This window comes from Euprymna scolopes, chromosome 21, assembly GCF_053919585.1.
Source record: "Euprymna scolopes isolate OS-2025 chromosome 21, ASM5391958v1, whole genome shotgun sequence".
Taxonomy (NCBI): domain Eukaryota; kingdom Metazoa; phylum Mollusca; class Cephalopoda; order Sepiida; family Sepiolidae; genus Euprymna; species Euprymna scolopes.
Window position 1 is genome coordinate 30,587,354 of NC_136502.1, and position 22,483 is coordinate 30,609,836.

The following is a 22,483-nucleotide window of genomic DNA, read 5'->3' on the forward strand; positions in this document are numbered from 1 at the left end:
TTATCGACTGCGTGACAAATTTGAACAGACAGGGAGTATTAACAATGCACCGAGAAGTGGTCGACCAATTACTGTGACCACACAAGAAAATGAATTCCAAGTTGCTCAGGCATTCACTCAGAGCCCACAGAAATCGAAATACAGAGCCTCATCTGAACTTGGTATTTAGCGTAGATCATTGGGGCGCCTGATGAATCGTGCCGGTCTAAAGATGTACACGCCTCGATTGATACATGGTTTATTGGAAGATGACTCGGATCGTCGTTTACAATTTTCTGAAAACATCCTGAGCGAGGAACTTGAAGGTAACGGTATTCTAAATAAAATTGTATGGTCTGACGAAGCAAACTTTAAATTATCAGGTGCCGTTAATCGACACAATTGCGTTTATTATGCAACTGAAAACCCTCGCATCACTATTGAAAAACAACTCAATCAACCCGGGGTAACAGTATGGGCCGGGCTTTCTTGCAAAGGTGTTGTTGGCCCCATTATTCTTCACACAAGTATTGATCAAACTGTGTACTTAAACATGTTGACGGATACAATAATACCCCAAGTACGTGAACAATACCAAAATGATGACTTTTATTTTCAACAAGACGGGTCCCCACCTATTTTTGCACTCACTGTGCGAGCACTACTTGACTTAAAATTTCCCAACAGATGGATTGGACGCCGTGGCGCCATCGACTGGCCACCACGCTCGCCAGATTTAACTCCTATGGATTTCTTTTTTTGGGGCACAGTACAAGATAAGGTTTTTGCACGCAAGCCTGCCTCGCACTGTCGAAAACATGATTCAGTTCATTTTGGAAGCTTGTCAGGAAATTGATGCTGATAAAGATCTTTGTTCTAGAGTGTGCATGAGTGTTCGTTCTCGATTAGAGGAATGTGTTAACGCTGACGGCAAGCAATTTGAATACCTGCGGAAATAGGGCTTCCTATTACATGTGTTTCTTATTATACGTGCTAATTATTACTTGTTTATGCAACATTTGTTTGTCTGTATAATAAATGCCTTAAGCTTTATATGTTTTTTGTTTTTTTTGACCACTGTATACCTACTTTTGCATTCCCATGTATATATATATATGTTTCTTATTTTTGGTAAAATATATTTTTTTATACTTCACTCTTTGTGTATACCAATCCTTTTTATTTAGAAGCTCAATGTATATTTAATATAACAATAGCGCATATATATATATATATATATATATATATATATATATATATATATATATATATATATATATATATATATATATATAAAATAACAGTATAGCTATATTCCAAGATCCAAATGTTTATTTTTCATACAAAACGGCTCTTGTTAAAATTTTGGTACATTTTCTTTACAGATCCGTTTCGTTATGCAAAAACAATCGATCCAAATGCTTTTTATTATTATTATTTTTATTGAAAAATAGTAACAAAAAACTGGACATTTTTTAAATTGGTTGAAGAGCAGAAAGTATTCTCGCCAGATTCAATGGTGACGAAAGAGATGACTGTGGCTAAGTTGTCAAAGACTTGGACCGGCAACCTTGTTGTATCAAGTTCGAATCCTGTTCGTTGCACAGAAACACTTTCACTTAGGGATATTAGCAACCTTTGCATGGCCCCTACCGTAAGTAAAAAGTATTTGAACTGGAAAGATATCGGGAAAATGGATACCAGAAATAATAATCTGATCCATTCGAAATGAACAACACCATCGACGACATCTTGATCGTCATCTTTTAAGAAAATCACAACCGCACTAATTTCTGGAAGAAACTACAACAATTTAACCCAATCCAACAATTGCAGAATTCTGTGAATGAAATACTATTAAATGAATCTTCAACTTACCTAGCAGTCCTTTTAATCGATATAAGTTTTTCTCGGACAGTTCTTGGAATCTGTCCCAACTGACATAATTTTCAGGAATCGGATTGTCTCGTACCCAACTGCCGCACGCGTACTGATAAAAGTTATGGCATGGATCGACTGAGGTATCCATGGCGGCCAATATCGAACCAGCGGCCGAGATGCAAGCCGGCGTCGAGCAGTAAGGGTCACCTGCAGAAAAACAAAAGAGCCTTATCAGTAAGGAATAACGGCACAATATAAATAACAAATACAATAAGCAAGTAAATAAATAATAAAAAATAAATAAAGAAAGAGGAAAACTTTCTACTCTAATACTTAGACCCTTTTCTTGGATCGCTTCCCTTTGGAATACTCTTTTTTACTAATGTATTCCTTCTTTACTAAAGTATTCCTTTTTTACTAATTTATTCCCCAAGAAATATTTTAGTTTTTTCTTGGAATAAAAAGGATAATTAAGTACACTACTTATCCTTTTTAATCCTGCCCCCCCCCCAAAAAAAACAACTGTTTATTTTTTCCTGGGGAACTAATGTAAATCTTTGATGATTTGTTTTGTATGTTCATACCATCAAATGAAAAACGCGTTAGACATAGCAAAAAAAAACAAAACAAAAAAAAAACAATATGCATGTGAATTAAGTGGATACTTCTGGAACGTTTTATAAAGTTACATTTGCTCTGAAAATGTAAATCCATTTTTATTGAGCTTAATTGTGGCAATTTTGAATAACTATATTGAATATATACATTATAAGAATATATATATATATATATATATACATATATATATATAAACACACTTACATATATATATGTACCTATATATGTATACATATGTACATATATATATATATATGTATATATACGTGTGTTTTTTATATATATATATGTACATATATATATATGTATATATACGTGTGTTTATATATATATATATATATATATGCTTATATATATATATATATATATACTAGCATGGGTGCCCGGCGTTGCCCGGGTGTTTGGTGGTGTATGCTGAGCAAAACAAAAAAAAAAAACCCAAAAAAAACAAACAAAAAAAACGGTCATTTTTTTTTTAATTTGACCCCTATTATGACCTCTTAACATTTATTGTTTTTGGCTCAAATAAACTTATTAAGTTAGATCCATGTCCAAGGAACCTATATCTAAAATTTCAAGTGTTTAGACCAAAAATTGTCGGAGGAGTTTGGTAGAGTTCTCAAAAGTCAAATCGTTAAACTTTGACCTTACTCGTTAAATTCCTTGCCGAAATCCGGTCACATCGATTTTCCCAAATCTCAGTACCCTGTATATCAAATTTCGAGTCTGTAGACTTAAAATTGACAGAGTTATTGCGTATGGAAATGGACACACACACACACACAAACTTTCGCTTTTATAGACATAAAAATAATGGATAGATGGATATATTTGTTTAACAAAAATATATACGCATACATAAATATATATGGGAACAATTTAGTGTTTACTATAAACTTTTTTCACAAATATTATGCAAGTATAAATCATGTAGAATATCTGCATGAATATAATTACAGGTAAAAGTTAACTAAAGATGATTATCCCATTAAAAAACCGAAGCAACTAAGAGGGAATTAATTAAAATAAATATTTAAAAGAATATGCAAATTATCTAGATCGTTTGCTAGTGAATGCAATTCCACAACCAAGATATAAGAAAATTGTATTTTCTTTTAAAATAAATAGAAAACAGGGTTTTTAATATGAATATCGATACACACAAAAGAAAACCAGATTTATAGGAGTATAGAAGATAGATGTACATATGTATACATATATATGAGTATATATATAAACATATATATATATATATATATATATATATATATATATATATATATATATATAGTCATTCACATATAGTACTGTTTCACAGTTCATCAGTGCGGCTAGACAGGTAACTGCCTCAAGCCAGGATCGAAACCCGACCTTATATATATATATATATATATATATATATATATATATATATATATATATATGTATTAGATATGGAATATGTATGGAAGATAATTAAAAGAATCGTTTTGTATCGGAAAATAGGCATCAAAGTTTTTCGATTCCGATCCCCCAAATTTGTCGATTTTTTGGATTCCTGATTCTAATTAATCGTCCCAACACTAATATATATATATATATATATATATATATATATATATATATATATATATATATATATATATATATATATAGCTGTCCTGTTTTTAAATCTCCGAAACAGCTACATGGTAAGAAGCTGATGATCCCCGTTTTCTATTTACAACATTTTAGTTAAGGTTTTCTCTTTTCATCCTTATGTAGTTAAATCTTGTTTTACGAAATCGGCTTATGCAAGTGTTAAGTCTATTTCTATTTAACAATTTTAGTTAATGCCTTTTTTTCATTCTTATATTAATTAATTCTCTTTTGTCATTATAAACTTTTAAGAAGTCAGATTTTGTAGGTGCTAAGTCTGCGATAGGTTAAAGTTAATTTTTTTTCCTTCCGGGAATTTAAACTACATTCTTTATTTTTATTTTTGCATTTTTTATTCAAAGCTTCTTTAGACTAATATATATATATATATATATATATATATATATATATATATATATATATATATATATATATATATATATATATATAATTTATTTTTACCTAGCAACAAAATAACTACAACAAAGAACAACTACAAAAAAAAAAAGAGAATTTAATGTTTCGTTGAGTAAAGTAAAAACGAACAATGCCAAGTTTTCCCGACTATATTATAAGAACTATTGCTTATGCTGCTGATAAATGGTATCTGCGGTTGAGTGACAAATTCTTGCGACCATGTATTGGAATAAAGATTCGATTTCACACGAGGCATTGCAATTGCAGAAATAAATTCAATTCTTACGTAAATCAATTATGGATGACTTGTTTCAATTTAGGTTCGACAAATTTCATTTGTAATTCTCCCATTGCCTGATTACACACACACACACACACACACACACACACACACACACACACACACACACACACACACACACATATACACATATATATTACAATAGAAAAATGCGAGCATGAAAATTAATATGGTTAAGCTTAAACATGTAAAAGTAAAGGACTAGTTGTTAAAACTGGAAAAGAAAAGGGCAAGATATTCTAGTAAAAAATATAAATTTATAACTTAAAATATTGCAGCATTAGGAATTGATTATATAATGTTATGACTTGAATTTAAAAAATTCTTAATTCTGCAATATTTTAAGATATAAATTTATATTTTTGACTAGAATATCTGGTCCTTTTCTTTTCCAGTTTTAACAACCAGTCCTTTACTTTTACATGTTTAAGCTTAGCCATATTACTTTCCATCCTCGCGTTTTTCTATTGTAATTCATGATTTTTCCCGGCTTTCAATAAATTCACTTGTTCTTTATTTAATTCCAGTTTTATCTTTTGCCCCCATAAACATAACATACACATATCTAATAACAATGTACGTCAATCGTCTGCTTTCAATAAAATACCCCAATTATCTTCCTTTCATTCTTTTATTCTCTTTGTTTCACTTGTTACTTCTCTTTTCGCGAGAGCAGTGAATTAGTAGCAACACTAATCGTTGAAACGACGTGGTTACTATGAAAACCAGTCATAAAAAAACGTCGCTCACCTCCTTACATGTTTTTTTTTACGATTTTGAACACCAATAAATTCATCATAATTTTTGTTTTACTGAAAGAAAATTGAAAATTGTTTTTTTTTCACAATATAGCTGAGAAGTTGATCTATAAACTGTAATAATTTTGTGAAATTTGGTCGAAAAATTGAGCAATGAAGCTTTAAAGCAGTTCTAAATGACTAAAACTGCCACTTACCTATATATTAAAACACTACTGTGTTTGAATATATAAATAACAAAATTCTATAATCCAAATTTCAAGATGTTCACCATCTTACCGTTTATTTCTTTAAGCACATTAGTATGCACAATTCTTAAGAGCACCTGTTTCGTAACGCTGAATCATTCATGTAATTATTATGTCAAATTTTGAATTTATTACATTAATGATTCTTTGCTACGAAACAGGTGCTGCCAAGCATTGTGCCTGTCCACGTAATAAAGGAATAAACACTAAGATGGTCAACATGTTGAAATTTGGAATATAGAATTTTGTCACTTATTTGTATACGCTCTATAGCTACATCGAGCTTCATAAATTAAAGGACTGGAATAATTAACAGATGAAATATAATACAATAAACATATTTCCTCTCTCTATATACAGTAGAACCCCGGGGTACGGCATTAAATATTAGTTACAAAATACGCTACAATATATAATACACATGTATATAATGAAATAACATTGCAAATAACACTGTAATGTGGGGCAAATACCGTAACCAGGGGCTAAAAAAACATCGTATTCCACATCGTAACCTGAAAAAAAACAAAAAACATCCGTATCCTAGGGCCATCGTATACCGGGGTTCTTCGATATATATATGATGGCTTCGTTGCCGAGTTGGAATCTCCTGACCGGCAGTAATCGTGACACCCTGCACTGATGATTTCTGAAAGGATGAAACACCAGTGTCTGTCGGTATATAAAAATAATTATAGTAATAATTATGTCAGCCCCTTTAAGAACTCAGTTCTTATTGGTGAACATTCTAAGTTGAAGTTAAAAGTCGGTCACTTAAGCTTACATGCGCAGATCATGATGTTATAATCATTAGATCACTATTATCGTCTTGACATTAAAAAATAAATGTTTAAATTTCAACTGTATTTCTTGCGGTTAGCGGTGGCCCGTGTGGATTTGTTCCTTGCTAATGTAGTCAGAGATGGTTTCCTTGCCGGGTTCGAATCTCGCGATCGGCGGTAATCGTGACACCCTGCACTGATAATTCCCGAAAAGATGAAACATTAGTGTCTGTAGGCATTAATAATAATAATAATAATAATAATAACAACAACAATATATATATATATATATATATATATATATATATATATATATATATATATATATATATATATATAATTTATTACTGTGAGTCCAGAATTAGTTAAATTTCCTATATACTGCTCTGGCTACACATTGAGCACTCTAGTCCGGTTTTTTCACCACTGGTATATATATATATATATATATATATATATATATATATCAGATGTCCTCATAGCCCATTAAATCACGACCATTACTACAACGATTGTTTATTCTACATTAACTTTATTAAAAACATTATAAATTCCTGTAAGACTAAAAATAAGTGTAGGGGAACCTGGGGCAAAACGAGATACTTAAGGAAAAAAGAACTGTCGAGTCAAAGATAGCATTGACATATAAACCATATTCTGTGTACTGAACATTTAAAGTATTGGAAAACAACGCCACAACAAAAAGAAGATGAGAAATTATTTTCAAAAGAAATACAGATGATTTATTCAGCTAACTGTATTGTCCCGTTTTCCTCCATGCTTGGGGCAAAACGAGACGGATCTTGGTCTGAATCAGTCAGTCTTCACAGAGCTCACAAATGAAGATTGGGGTTTTGTTGCATTCGTCTTGACCTGCACAGCCGTAGTGTGCCCATTTCCTACAGTCCCCTTGACAGGCCACCCAGCTTTCTGCACTCTCAGACTACAGTTCGACACAGATCAAAATAGATTAATTTTGAATACTTACCCCTTTTTGATATACGGGGCTAAATAAAACAATGGTAGACGTTGACGGCAAGGCGTTACCACGTGATCTCTTGATCAGACTCCTCACGAAAGAGCTCTTTCTCTCTCTCTCTCTCTCTCTCTCTCTCTCTCTCTCTCTCTCTCTCTGTTTCAGTTATCTGTTGTGTCTCGTTTTACTCCGCTATCTTATTTTGCCCCAGGTTCCCCTACTTCTATATTATTATTATTATTATTATTATTATTATTATTATTATTATTATTATTATTTAGTCACTAGGAGTTCTCACACAGGCCATCAATAGTGATTACTCACTGATAATAACTGGGGTCTGAGTGGCACCACGTTTCTCCAGATTTCCAGTGTATTCTAGCATCGCCCGCACTGAGGACTGAACTTTCAACCTCCAAAAGAGTGTAACTTACAACTGCATTTGCCAAGTACTTTGCTGACTACTCTACAATTCCTTGCGCAAGAACCCGTAGCTTAGTGGATAAAATAAAAAACGATTGCGAATTACTTAGGACATCTACACAGTCATGGCTGACGAAACGAGAACATGCTACCTCCCACACACACGAGGATTAAATAAAGAGTTCCGTTCGAAAGTTCATGCAGATTCCCGAATTAGAACAGAAAGATTTCAGAGTTCAGCAAGATACATCATCATCATTTTACGACCGCAATCGAGATGATGGAGTTCATAACCTTTATAATCAGTTCATATGGATGTTGATGTGTGCGCACGTCCTCACTACACACATTGGAAAACAGCAGGACTGATCTGGCTTTCACTTACATACAGCGCCTTGGTAGTCCCAAGCGGTCACCCTATCTGGTATTGGCCAGGCTCATCTTTGCTTAACTTCGATGATCTGACGAGAACCGATGTATCAAGATACACCCGAAGAAGATCGAATACCACATCTACCGAAACGTTATGTGAATAACACCCAAGATGATTGCAGTAGTCCGAATAATACAAAATAATACGACTTGTTAATCCTCATCTAAGAAATGGCGAAACATCATGGAATGACTGTGTTTTTAATGTGTTACATTTTTGATTTTCCATTTGGAGTTTCTGTAATATTTTACGTGATACTTTGCAACTGACGTATGGAGACTTTTTCTATCCATCTTTCATCAGAGTAACTAGATGGTTAACTTTAATCTTGCTGTCAGTGATAATATCCCGTAAGATAATCATGTTTCCTATGTCAGTGACACGGTCCGGGTAACATTCATACCGTTTTATTTTCCCCATAAATTCGATAAATATTTCTAGCTCAATTGTTTTAATAAAGTTAGTGACAGTAACAGTAACAGCAGCTGGTGCTTTTTATTCGCTAGTGGCCGACCCCTCCCACCCCTCTCTTTATTTCTCTCTCAAATTTTCCCCCAAATGGTTACGAATCTAATAATTGTTCGTCTGTGAATGTATTCAGAAAGATTACTTATTCTGTTGCTGGAATTTGCTTACTACTCTTTCGAATAATAATATAAAAAGAAAGATACGCCAAAAGATATTGTAATATATTAGAAACAGATTTTTGTTGCTATAAGAATCATTTCAACAGTAGTGCAAGTGTTAATAACAATACAGGAATTTGAATTGAGGCTCTGCAAATTCATATGTGATAAATCTACAAATTCATATTTTAGCTAATTTTCCCTTTTATATGCTAAATACCGGCAGCAAATACTCTGACGTTTATTAAGAAGCAATGCTTTTCTTTCTTATTTTTTTAATTACCCCATTTAAACGCACCTCTTTACTTATCCATTTCCAATGTCAATTAATATAACACAACTCAATAAAACAGACTTCAATTAATATAACAACCCTCAATTAATACAACAGCCCTCGATTAATAAAATAAACTTCAATTAATATAACAAACTTTAATTAATATAATAAACTTCAATTAATATAACAAACTTCAATTAATATAATAAACTTCAATCAATATAATAAACTTCAATTAATATAACAAACTTCAATTAATATAATAAACTTCAATTGATATAATAGCCCTTAATTAATATAACACAACTCAATTAATAAATCAGACTTCAATATAACAACCCTCAATTAATGTAACAAACCTCAATTAACAAAACTGACTTCAATTAATATAACCCTTAATCAATATAACACACCCCAATTAATAAAATACACTTCAATTAATATAACAACCTTCAATTAATATAACACACCTTAATTAATATAACGAACTTCAATTAATATAACAAACTGCAATTAATATAACAACATTCAATCAATAAAACAACTACACTCAATTAACGTTCATTCTATTCCCCACCTCTAACTTCCACCCACAATCGTAGCTTCTTCTGCCAACCTACGTACATTTTATCCCCAAAACACACCGCTCCAACTACCTCTTCATTGGCGACATTTCTACAGCATGTTTGCTTCATGAAGTATCACCGACTACTATTCCACAATTTTCATACTGCTATCCCATTCTCGAAAACTTTTATTACACGCTTATTCGTACTTTGGACTACTCTCCAATGGTTATATAGATATATATTTCTTGCTTCATTGAAACATGTATCTTGAAAAAGTGTGAATAAAGTTAGGTGAAATATCGATCCATACATGCATGCCTCCGTGTCCACTCCATTGTATTCCACTTAGTTTGTCTTTGTTTCATCCTTCAATTCAATTTTGATTCTACACACTTATTTGTGCATTAAATATAGCTAAAAAGAGGATCGCTCCATTGTGATCAAGAGAGGGTTATAATGTATACTCAAGATCAAGGCTGGATGACCAATGCCTTTAAGAAAAGGAGTGGTCGCAGCAATCACAAGTGTAGGTCCTGCCACACAGAAGTAGAGAGCGTTGTATCCAGTCGTAAGATTCTGCTGGAAGACGGCTGTTATACAATGCAACGTGTAAATATTTCTATTTTTTGGACCATCTGTAAAAAGTTAAACGTCGAATGTAGCGATACGTTCTGAGAATAGATACCAGAAAGAACAGTCCGAAATAAGTCACACACTATCCACTATTATGCACCTAGGGAATGGAATTATTAAACCTGGCATAGTGATATGGGACAAGAAGGAGAAAGAAGCAGTCTTAGTAGAAATTAGTGTTCGAAATACGTGATGTAAGGAGCTAAAAAAACTACTTTAAGGTAAAAAAATAGCCATCGATAAGTGTAAAATAGATAGATTCCATAAATTGATACAAGATAGATTAAAGTTTAAGATGTTGTTCATATGGGTTAGTGTTTGTGAATATTTCTATTGCCTTTTTGACTGGTTAATTAGACATGCTCAAGAGAACATGTGCTGAGAAGGGGGGGGGGAAATAACGAAATACCAAGGTCTTATGTATGACATGAAAGGAAACTGGAATCTTAGGAAGATCATCATTCCAGTAATCATAGGAGCAACGGAACCCATGAAAAAGAATTTCGAAAACTGCCCGTCAAATTTACCCAGTGAACCAAGTGCAAGAGAGATACAAACAATTGCAACAATAGATACGGTTAAAAATTTAAAATTATATCCCAGTTAGAATGTATGAGAGAGCGAGTGAATGACTGAAATCCAGTAGGATGCCCCATTTCCGGCAGGAAAAATGTGACGATAACTTAAATATAAAATGATATTATACATTCGTGTACATGTATCTACCTAGACAATAATGTAGATGCAATAGCGTTGATACCAACTCACAAAGTGAATATATATTCGCAATTCTTTGAATGCAATATAATTTTATTTCGACAGTCTCCAAATTATATTTTTAAATCATGAAATCGTAATTTTATTAGAATGAAAATGTTCGCCGTATTCGAAGGTTCATAAAATAAGTTACCTTCCCGTGGGCGCAGAATAAGGAAAGACATCTCTTATGAGTTCAATAAATGTCTGTTAATTAGATATTAAAATCAACACTCGAAAATGTAATATGCGATGCGCCGGTTTTTGACCTCAAGGAAGATATCGTACAATATGACTTTTGTTTTTTGTGTTTGTCTTTGATAAATAGAGAGGGACTCGACAAGTTTTAATTACGTGCTGCACACTACGAGTACAACACGCTCCCATATACACGCAGCATCGTAACAGTTTATACGAATGTGCATACTTTAACACTCGCCTGCAAAACGGGATAAACGCCATTTTCAAAATTACGAAACTATCGCTACAAAAACTAATATTACACCTGAACAATTTAATTTTGCTTTCAATTGAAATAAGCTATTAGTTGAAATCTAGATTTAATATATTTGTGTGTGTGCGTTTTTTTAATGTTTCAATTTAAAGATAGGATTTAACATAACGGTCTGTAGTCGGATGATCATTTTTGATACTATATCTGTAACAAAACGTGGGCTTTAGACTTGAAAAATTCGGATGCAGAACACGATAAACGCCATTTTGAAAATTCTGAAACTTTTACTACAAGAAATGTTCTCTTTCAATACTCGACCATATCTTTAAATCATTTTTTACATAATACTAGCGGGAGAGAGGGTGCCCGGCTTTGCCCGGTTGTAAAATACGTTTAAATATGATATTTTAATTTGTCCAGCTTTCGTATATTTTATTATGGAGTCGTGATTTCAAAAGTAAAAAAAAAGTATTTTGGTGTCATCACCGAGAATCGAAACCGAAAGCAAAACTGTAGCATTCAAAGCTGGTGATGTTACCACTGTACCAACGTGACATGCATATGAAATAAGTAAAAATTAAAAATTAAAAATAAACTAAAATGAATCCACAAAATGTATAGCAATTTTTTCAATTTTTACCCATTTTTGATTCTTAAAAACTATTTTAACCGGTTAGAGACCCATAAAAAACCTTCCATAAAAAAATCCAACCATTTGAGGCCCCTAGTGCTGCTCTGCGTCTTTTAGTTTCGGAATAGATAGAGTTTGAAAATATGGAGACAGACAGACATGTAGCCTTTTATATATTAGACTAGCAAGGCTATCCGGCGTTGCTCGGGATCGCATAAAACAATGAGAAAAATCTTGAACATACCTGTTAATTTTAGAACAGTAGCAGTTCTTATATCTATGTATCATTTGGCATCTTCAGTAAAAGAATATCTTACCTACCCTAGAACGGGTATTACACAAGCTATGCATGGAATAATTGTACCTTCCCTAGAACAGGAAATTTACAGCACGTATGTGGAAAAAAAATCCTTACCTAGGGAGGGTAATGCACAACACATATTTAAAATAATTCACATAATTTTTCTGTTGTGCTGAGTTTTCGGTATGTCACAGGTAAGAGTGTGTTTGTTTTTACATCAGAGTGCTATAGTGGAGAAGCACCGGATCTTTTATATGAATGTTATACTACTCGAATATATTACATGATTTTCGATTTTGATAACTTATGTCCGTCACAGATAAGAATTTCTTTGTTTTTCATATGGGTACTTCACTGTATAAGTACCTTATTTCCTGGGTAGGATACTGTAGAAGTACCATTTTTTCTAATTTAAAAATGAAAGAACTTGATACTTTTAAGTAGTTTTTGTGTGAGGTGCTAAATTTTCTGTGCGTCTAGAGTAAGAATTTGATTGATTTTTCACTTGGATGCTATAGTGAAGAAGCACCTAATCTCAATTGGAATTCATTTTTTGAGATGAGCATCATATATATTAATTTATTTTGATTTCGGACTATTATTCTCATCATTACTAGTTGTTGTTGTCATCTTTATTGGTTGTTGTTTTCACGACGTTTTCGGTCAAATATAGAAAAAACAACAACCAATAAAGCTGAAAACAACAACTAATGAAGATGAGAATAATACTCCGAAATCAAAATAAATTAATATCTTATCTCTCATTTAAAAGTCATGCTATTCGATTATATAACGTGATTTTCGGTTTTAATAGCTTTTATGCACTTCACAGGTAGGATTTTCTTTGTTTTTTTTTATATGAGTGCTATACTGCACAAGTACCTTATTTCTTGCGTAGGATAATTTACAAGTACCTTATTTCTAATATATAGATGAAACTACTCGATGATTTCACATAGTTTTCTGTTGTGCGAACTTTTCCGTATGTCATAGATGAGAGTTTGTTTTTATATTAGAGTGCTATATTAAAGAAGCACCTTTTTTCTCATATAAATGTCATACTACTCGAATATATTACATGATTTTCAGTTTGGGTTACTTTTATGTACGCCACAGGTGAGATTTCCTTTGTTTTTCATATAGGTACTATACTGTACAAGTACCTTATTTCTTGGATAGGGTACTGTACAAGTACCTTATTTCTCGGTTAGAATACTGTACAAGTACCTTTTTTCTAATCTAAAAATGAAAGAACTCGATACGTTTATGTAATTTTTTGTTGTGTTATATTTTATGTACACCAGGGGTAAGAATTTGTTTATTTTGTTATCTGGGTGCTATAGTGAAGAAGCACCTTATTTCTTATATGTAAGTCATACTACTCGAATATTAAACGTGATTTTCGGTTTTAATAACTTTTATGTCACAGGTAATATTTTCTTTGTGTTTTAATATTAGTACTATACTACACAAGTACCTTATTAATTTGATAGAATTTCTTGTACAATACTTACATTAAAAAGTAAGTGATCATTGCATGTGATTTTTGGAATATGACATCTATACAAATATACAAACATGTATAATACATTAAATTTATAACAAGCAGTTAATTAGTATAGGAGTGAATCCAATACATACAAATATATAATCATATACGCATACTAATCATTCATAATGGTCAATTAGTTTAGGAGGGAATCCATTACATAGAAATATATAATCATATACACATAATTAAAATTCATAATGATTGGTTAATTAGTTTAGGAGTGGATCCAAGACATACAAATATATAATTATATACACATAATTAAAATTCATAATGATCAGTTAATTAGTTTGAGTGAATCCAATATATTTAAATATATAAACATGTACACATAATTAAAATTTATAATGATCAGTTAATTAGTTTAGGAGTGGATCCAAGATATACAAATATATAATCACATAAACATACGTAAAATTCATAATGATTCATCAATTAGTTTAGGAGTGAATTCAAGACATAGAAATATATAAACATATACACATAATTAATATTCATAATGATCGGTTAATTAGTTTAGGAGTAAATCTAATACAAATGCCATTACTTGATCTATTTACGTGATTTTTGGAATGTAACAAGGAAGCCGATATATCATATATATATTTGAATATGGCATTTTCGTTACGTAAATCAAAAACATTCTTCTGTATTTTTTAATAAAAGTGTTCTTGTATATTTATTACATAACATTTAAAAATCAAGAATATCGAAATGTGTAGCCCCCCCCAGGAATTATGGAGATCGAAACCGCGACACTTGTGCTAGTAACGGTCACAATATCCAGTGCACCAAAGGAACAACTGCTTAAAAACGTTGTGAAATATCTAAATAAATAAGATTTCTCTTTTACTCGATGTACGGATGCGCAGAATGACGTTATAGTGCTACGCTCATCAAGGTGTAATTCCTTTTAAGTTTGAACCCTTTTATGAAGGCATTAGCAATTATTTTAATCGATTAAACACATCTAATAAAATTCTGCATTAAAAATGCAATTTTTTAAGCTATTGCACGCCGTCCAACGATCATCCGTCTTGGAGGAAATATAATTTGAAAAACGGAGACAGACACACAGAGACATAGTGAGATTTATATATTAGATCATACTAGCGTAATTTGATTTCAATTAAAATAAACAGTTATTCAATCTCAAGATTAGATTTAATATATTCTTCAGTTTGTTTAATGTCTTTATTTAAACCAGCGGAATTTATCGCGTTTTGTATTCGAACTCCAGTGCTAAACGCGCGTTTCTGATGATGTTCGTCCATCGCTTGCAAAGATGACCGTGATCATGCAATTGTTCTGTTGGTTCGAAGATGGCTTGTTAGACCGATTCAAGCTCTAAAGTATTTCCCGGATGTTGGACACCTGTGGGATAATTCTGTATCAAAGTTCTTTACTGATCTGTATTTTCTAATATCACGTTTTCTCTTGCGTTCTTCATTGCGTGCGGATTCAACACTTATAACCTCTTTGTGAGTTGCGGCACGCCAGGAACATCTGTCTTGGCTTACTTTTTTTCTAATGAGTTAGTATAGACGTACACGTTGCTTGAGTACAGACGAAAGACCAGTTGATTCTTCTTAATAACTGCAAGGTATTAATCAACATAGGCGTCCGTTAAAAAATACGTCGTAAAACGGTCGTAAACAGTCTGGCGCGATCATAAAATGAAAAAAAAAAGCGGTAAAAATTTAATCAACTCACAACTGAGGAAACGTACTTTCGCTTAGCATGCTAAAATGACATTTACTAATTCTAAACAAAAAACAACGGCTTTTATCAAGAAAGTCATTTTAGATTAGTCTAACTAGTCCGCGTGGAAATAAAATTCGTCTGATATTTAAAGTTTGTTTAATGATTATCGTTATCTTTCTTTCGGCACACAAAGACACAAACTCATTTTTATGGTAGGTATTTTTCGTACAATAATTGGGCACTGAGAATCAAACATAACAATAAGCGATGTGTCACTGCTTTTATCTATAATGCATCACACTACAGCGGTAATAAGTAGATACCATTATAAACGGTTGATAATACTGACTTTGATGTGTATGATATAAAATGTCTTTGTACAAATTGAAGAAATAAATTGGGAAGAAATCAGAGGATAAATGCAGATGAATCATATAGAAAAAGGTGAATAAAAGCAGAAATATAAAGAAAACAAAAACTCATAAACTGATGTTTTATCTTTACTAAAAAACTTTCTCAAAGTACGGATGAGATAAAGTTTAATTGAAAATTATACATAATTATTAATAAGAAGCACAAGGGTAAAAAGGAGGAGAAAATAAAATACGCGTAAAACAGAAGGGCAGTATAATTAGTTCATCAAAGAATGAATGGGGTTGTACCACATCATATATATGTTTATCTGAAAATATCATCATCCATGAAAATAGCATATAGATAAAGGATGAATATAAAAAATAAAACAGTATTCATTTTTCATTCTCACGCGACTGTGCTTTAATATATTTCAAATATAACCACAGAGTCAATGTATATTTGAAAAAATCAAAGCTATTAATTGAATTTACGGCTTTACCTCTACCGCTTTAATATTGAATGTTGATCATATATATATATATATATATATATATATATATATATATATATATATATATATATATATATATATTATGGGTGCCGTGACCAGGATGCAGATACAGAGAAACAGAATGACTTACCTGGCGGTTCTTTTGATCTCACCAGCGCCACTGCAAGGGCGATAATCACAACCAGAAAAAGCACCAGGATTACGGCTAGGAATTTTTCTAGGGCACTGCGGTTTCTAACACATTGGGGATTAAAAATAGTGACGTCGTAATCTTCTATGAGGTCATCGTCATCTGAGTCTGTAGTCCTTGACTCTGATCTACTGAAAGGACGTTCTGACATCTGGAAAGAAAATGAAAGGAGAGGATAGTTAATAAGGATCAATATTTTCAATATTGTGTCTGTGAGTGAAACTACGTCACTATCTACATCATAACACGCATATAATAGCAATATGTTATTTACAAACGTACGCTTTAAAGTACTAGACATGCGTTCTTAGATCTTGGTTAAGCACATACAGGAAACTACTTGGATCTTTTTAGTAACTTCAAGTTATTAACCTAGGCACAAAAAATAATAGACTGCAAAAACTGTAGTAAGATATCCATCGTAAAATTAATAATAAAATAAAAACGGTAAAAACATTAACTGTACTTGCAAGAGAGGAAACGCGCTTTAACTTACTAAGCTCAAAAGTTATTTACTAACTCTAAACAAAACAACAGCTTTTATCCAAAAACGGGATTTGATTGGCCACACTAGTCCGCATGGAAATAAAATTAGCACAATTCGTCTGATACTTACGTATCAATGGATAGATGATTTTCGATATAATAATTACGAACCGAGAATCAAACGTAACAATACGCGAAAAGAAAGAAAGAAATAACGAAAGACTTACTTATAGAATTGATTGATTGCCCTGATCCCCTATTACTGCTACTAATGAAATCTACCCCTTTTATAGACAATTTAAGCCTACGCATATTTCATTCTATCAAAAATCATAATGTTATACATTAAAGTGGCCTTGAGGAGGTTGAAGGAAGAATGCAAGTTGTCAGGAGTCACGAGTACACATTTACCGCATGAAAATGGAAACATACAGAAATATCAATTAGCACAGCGAAAGCTACGACAAATAAAGCATAAAGAACGCACGTGAAAATATGCAGTTAAAAATAGCTAGTGGTAGATATTGCAGCTGTATCTGTCCAAATAATGTACCTAAAATAAATTTTAATAATTAACAAAGAACCGCTCCAGAATAACTACCACCAGGTGTTTCCAGTTCAGTTAAACAGAATCCATGATACAATCAAGTAACATTTTATATTTACGTCTGATGAGTTCAATCACCATTGTTATTATCATATAGTCTGAGAGAATCGAGACGATATCTGATTCCGATCAGTTGTCATATCAGCCGAGGCTCGTCTTGGTATCAGTCTGACCACCTAGAGACTGACTAGTACTAAATAGGGACCATTTGGAAATACCAAGCACTCTATGTAGAATGACGTGGACAGTTTCCTGCAAGAACTGCAAAAACCTATCTGATCTCCTCTGACCAAGATATACATATGACTGCTGACTGTTTGTGAATTTAATATTCCCTAGAAACTTCTTTCTTTAGAGGAAGCCGCCTCAACTAGGCCTGAAGCGGATAAATAATAATATGAAATACTTTGTCATTTTAAATTTGAAGTGTGATGCAAGTCCTAGCCAGAACTTCATTCATTCATGATTTAGGTAGAGGCAAAAATGACCGAAAAACACACGACTCAGCTTCTTAAAAGCGTATTAACATAATAATTTGTTATAGTTTACGCTTAAATTTTGATTGTGTTTGAAAGATAAAATGTCAAAGTTAAAGGAAAAATTTATATACGTATTAAAAACTTACAGTGACAAATGTTGACCCCCCTCCACTAAAAAAAACCCAACAAGCATTCGAATTTGAAGTCCGAATAAATCAACTTTAAAAATCGCTAGAAAAAATAATTATCAGTTTTCTAGAACTATTTCAATGATAATTAGTAAGTTAAAATCTTCCTCTATCTCTACTATATATTATATATTTATTTTGCATATATTATAATAGTTTCCCAATGATGTTAAAATCTCAGTCTTATCTATGAATTCGAAACGTAGTCGACGTCATAATATTTGCATTAATCTTCTATCTGATGTAGTTATATTTAATCCATAACGATTGATAAAAAAAAACATATGTTCAAAATTCATACAAATAATAAATAAATAAATATTTACACTAACTGCTCAGACACATGTTCTTTCTTCAAGAGGTAATCTTTAATTGACCGAATTAAAGAAAATGTACGTACTTTTTTTTTACTAAAAATTCTATAATTATCCAGAAAAACGGGTTAGCTAAAAAAAAAAAAGAAAAAAAGAAAACACGCTTGTATTCATTTCCAAACACGAACTGTCCGCTTATTTTCCCAAAGGGACGGTTCACGGTAATTGTAATAATTTCGTTTAATTCATTTTATTTTGTTGTAATAAAAAAAGGGAATGCTTATTTAATTAGAATATTTTTGAATGTACACAAGTAAGAATTTATTTATTTTCGTCTAAAAAGTTGCATATATTTAATTAAGTATAACTTTTTTTATTTAGTAATGTTCTAAATTAATGATGTTTACCAACATGTTTTCTATTTGAATTTGAAATAAAACTTTTGTAAAATCTTGTTCAAAAACGTTCGAACAGCATATTACATCAATCTTAGCAATTACATTACTTCATTTATTCTTATATTTTATTATTCATAAAAAGATAAGCCAAAGAATTGTTTAAATTATTAAATAGAATTCAAAGTTTAAAGGAAATTAATATTTAATAATGAAAGTTATAAGATTACATTTTTAATTTTTTTTCTTAATGAACCTTAATTTTTTAATATTTTTTTTTATTTTCATGACTAAAATGTTATCCTTATATTTACACGTTCATGCGTGCAAAGGAAATATAATATCACATTAAAAAATTTCCCGGGAACTTCTTATCATTAACATCACATGAAATATTTTTTGCAATTATATTATTTTTTTTAATGAAATTATTGGATACGCAATCCAATAATAATATCGTTAGTTCGAGAAATTAAATTTCTGTGAGTTTCATTGATTTTATTATCGAGAAATTTAAGGTCTTTTTTTGTAATATTCCTGAACTATTAAAACAGTTTTTTAATTGTTAACATCTACGATGCTTTATTTTAATAAAAAGTTAATGCGTTTTTTTTTTATTACTTAAAACTATAACGTTAGTAAAGGTGTATTTTGTTTAGATAAAATGATAAATTTTCATTATGATTTAAAAAAATGAATTCATTATATTCTGTGATCTTTAATCAATAAATACTGAAAAATTCACTAAAATTCGTTGGTTTCTGAATTTTGATGAATTTATTTTAGTGAAGGAAGACGTCAAAAATGTTTATACATTTGGAGATTAACAGTTTATTTTGCACGTATTTATCATTAATGTATTGGGATTAACTCGAGTAATAAGGTTTCTGAATAAGTCTTGCTGCTTTTCTATTTCTCTCTTTTCAGGGAAGTTACTTCATGATCTTGTTTAAGTGAGTCGGCATTAACAATTTTTTTTTACTTTCTTTCATTTGCCAGTTATAATAAAAGACAAAATAAAAAAATAAAAAAATTAAATTAATAAAAACAAATAAACATGTGATTGAAGAAATCCTATTGCTAGAATCCAAAAATGTCAAAAAGTCACTTGATAAATACATATATAACAATTAAATGTAAAAAATAATTTAAAAAATACATTCTGTTTGATAAACCCAAACGTTTTAAAAAAAGCAGAGAAAAAAATCTTGAGAAAAAAAACTAATGGTTCGCAATATAATAAAGAATCAGGCAAAGATGAAAACACCAATAAACAAATGCGTGAAACAAAGAAACTGACATTAAACTAATTACGAATCCATGCTACGAGATTTATTAAAGACAATGCTTTTTAAAAGGATTCAGAAACGTGATAACCTGTTGATTTTGTGTTGATACATTGATCTCCATCTTATATGTCGTCATTACTCTCTGTAACCATAAAACCCCCATCAGCTACAATAAAAAAATTAAAAATATTTCTTTGTTCATGCATTTTTTTTTCTTCGCTTCTATCGCTCTCTTTTTCTCTTCCAATCTCTCCCTCTTTAAAGCGTAGATATTCATTCACTATGATTAAATGCAGTAAAACCCCTGGATATGGTGGCTCTAGGATACGTTTTTTGCAGGTTGCGATGTGGAATACGATGTTTTACGGACCCTGGTTACGGTATTTGCCCCGCCTTACGTTGTTATTTATAAACATATAACATTTATAAATTTTTATGATATTTATGATATATAAATATTTTATGATTTTATGATATATAAATATTTATGATTATATACATGTGTTTTATATACTATACTGTATTTCGTTACTAATTATTAATGTTGTATGCCAGGGTTCTCCTTGTAGTTCAATTCGCTTTGGTATGGTTTACGGAATATTAAACCTTGGAATTATTTAATACTGAAATACAATAACATCTTGTCCATTTAACAACTTATCGACAATTTTATGTTACAGTTCCGAATTTTTGAGTTGAGGTATGATAATGCCTCCGTTCAGTCTACAAAAAAAAAAAAAAATTGGATATCCCCTATAAGGGTAAAACTAACCTAGTAGTTCTTGACGGAATATTCGATAGATAGGTAGATAGATAGTAAGATTCATTAATCGATCGATTGATAGATAGTTTAAAATAATGTAAGTAAAAAAAGAAAAAAATGAACCGATTGCCATGAAGAACAACACACTACCTGAGAACCCATCTTTCAAACTTCTCGGCTTAACATTTACTGGCAACATAAATTGGATCAAATACATTGATGACATTGTCCTGGTGGATTGTTAACTATGCTGCGCTTTCGGGTAACAATTTCCGGTGTTAAATTCGACACACTGCTGTCAAAATTCACGACTCAAAATTCAGCATCCTCTGCCAAAAACTCGCTACTCCAAAACTTGACGCACTGCTGACAAAACTTGCTACTCCAACATCAGAATCTAAAATCAACCCAGCCTCTGAAAAATAAGGCTTCTTATTTACAAACCGGAAGCATCTCATTTGCATGTTGGGTGACAATATCGCATACATATAAAGAGAAAAGACAGTCATTTTTTTTCTTCTTTTTTCTTCATTCTTTTTTACTGCACAGGACCCCAACAGGCGCCATAAAGGCAGGTTTGTACCAATTTTTAAATCGTTTAATTACAGAAGAGTAAGTTATCTTGCCTTTGGTAGCATTTCAAACCACAGTTATCTTTATGATTATTGCTATAACTTCACTTTCGGCTGCCCCTCCCATGTTAACATTATTATTTAGAAATGCCATTCTAAGTATGGATTTCCTTCATCTATTCTGTATCTTAACCTTACAATTTAATAAACAAAAGATACAGTAAAAATCAATTAAAAACTAAGGTACAACCGGAAGTGAAGTTAAAACAGTAATCGTAAAGATAACCGTTATCAAATGTCATGTGTCCATTTATTATTTCCCATCCCCGCAGCAACTACCAATCTATTGATCTCATTAAAGCTTCATTTCTCGAATAGTCTTCATAAGTAAAAACT

At 31.4% G+C, this 22,483-nt stretch overlaps 1 protein-coding gene across 7 annotated transcripts in view; it reads right to left on the bottom strand.

Moving 5' to 3' along the window:
- The window catches only part of LOC145242090 (endothelin-converting enzyme homolog), a 955,595-nt gene that overhangs the window by 178,411 nt on the left and 754,701 nt on the right, over positions 1-22,483 (bottom strand). For all 7 annotated transcript variants that reach the window (XM_080105007.1, XM_080105006.1, XM_080105005.1 and 4 more), the window contains 2 exons: positions 16,935-17,145; positions 1,858-2,067 (listed from right to left, as the gene is read on the bottom strand). In XM_080105007.1, coding sequence (XP_079961133.1) covers positions 1,858-2,067; positions 16,935-17,145 — 421 coding nt within the window. The remainder of the gene's footprint in view (positions 1-1,857; positions 2,068-16,934; positions 17,146-22,483) is intronic.